General features: G+C 45.8%; 1 protein-coding gene across 1 annotated transcript in view; it reads left to right on the top strand.

The window, feature by feature from the left end:
* The window catches only part of thop1 (thimet oligopeptidase 1), a 16,804-nt gene that overhangs the window by 4,202 nt on the left and 11,730 nt on the right, over positions 1 to 872 (top strand). The window contains exon 2 of the mRNA XM_020609050.1: positions 196 to 402. Within this exon, the coding sequence (XP_020464706.1) occupies positions 196 to 402 (207 nt within the window). The remainder of the gene's footprint in view (positions 1 to 195; positions 403 to 872) is intronic.

The raw sequence follows: 872 nt of genomic DNA, 5'->3' as shown, positions 1-872 counted from the left end.
GGAACTCCAATGTAAAGTAACAACATGTAAGTTAAGAGAGAAATTAAAGTTATTTAAAAGAAGGTGATGTGATCATGAAAAGCAAATCTGATCTGATAACATGGTCTGCTGTGGCTGAGGTGCAGATTCCTCTGATCCTCGCCTGTGTCTCATCTTGTCATGTCTGCGTCCTGTCCCATTGTCTCAACGGCCCAGGTGAGGTGGTGTTTGGCAGCCCGGTGCCGGTCTGCTCTGAAAACCAGCTTCGCTGGGACCTGAGCCCCAAACAGATCCAGCAGCTCTGTGATGAGCTCATCGCCAACACCAAGAAGGTGTATGACTGTGTGGGAGCGCTGGATCTGGACAGCGTCACCTTCGAGAACACGCTGAAGGCCCTGGCTGATGTAGAGGTCAAGTACACTGGTGAGTGTCCATCAGTGTTGCTGCTGACAGCTGAGGTGTTTTGTACAGATACTAAACATGAGACTAGATTATGAAAAGTTCTGCCCACCGCCACAGGCATGTTCAGTTGTTGTGGCAGATTTGTCCTCTGCTCTGGTTTAAGCTGGCTTTTACATAAAGACACTGTACTTGTAACTACTGTATGTAATTTTAAAACAAGTCTAATGTAGCCCGCCTTAACAGGTGCAATAGAGCCAACAGTCAAGTGAGGGAGGTGTCAACCAAACAGTTTCTCTTTTCATATGTTTTTCTCATCCTGGCAGAAATGGGCTCCACACAGTGCTCCTCACTGTGATGCTCTACACTTGTTATCAATTAATTATGTAGACCACATGTGTCAGACTCAAGGCCCGCGGGCCACATCTGGCCCGGCATACAATTACATCCAGCCCGTGAGATCATTTTATTTATTTATATATATATATTTATAT

This window comes from Monopterus albus, unplaced genomic scaffold, assembly GCF_001952655.1.
Source record: "Monopterus albus unplaced genomic scaffold, M_albus_1.0 scaffold98.1, whole genome shotgun sequence".
NCBI lineage: Eukaryota > Metazoa > Chordata > Actinopteri > Synbranchiformes > Synbranchidae > Monopterus > Monopterus albus.
Note: the sequence above shows the minus strand (reverse complement) of the source record. Positions and strands in the feature narration are given on the sequence as shown.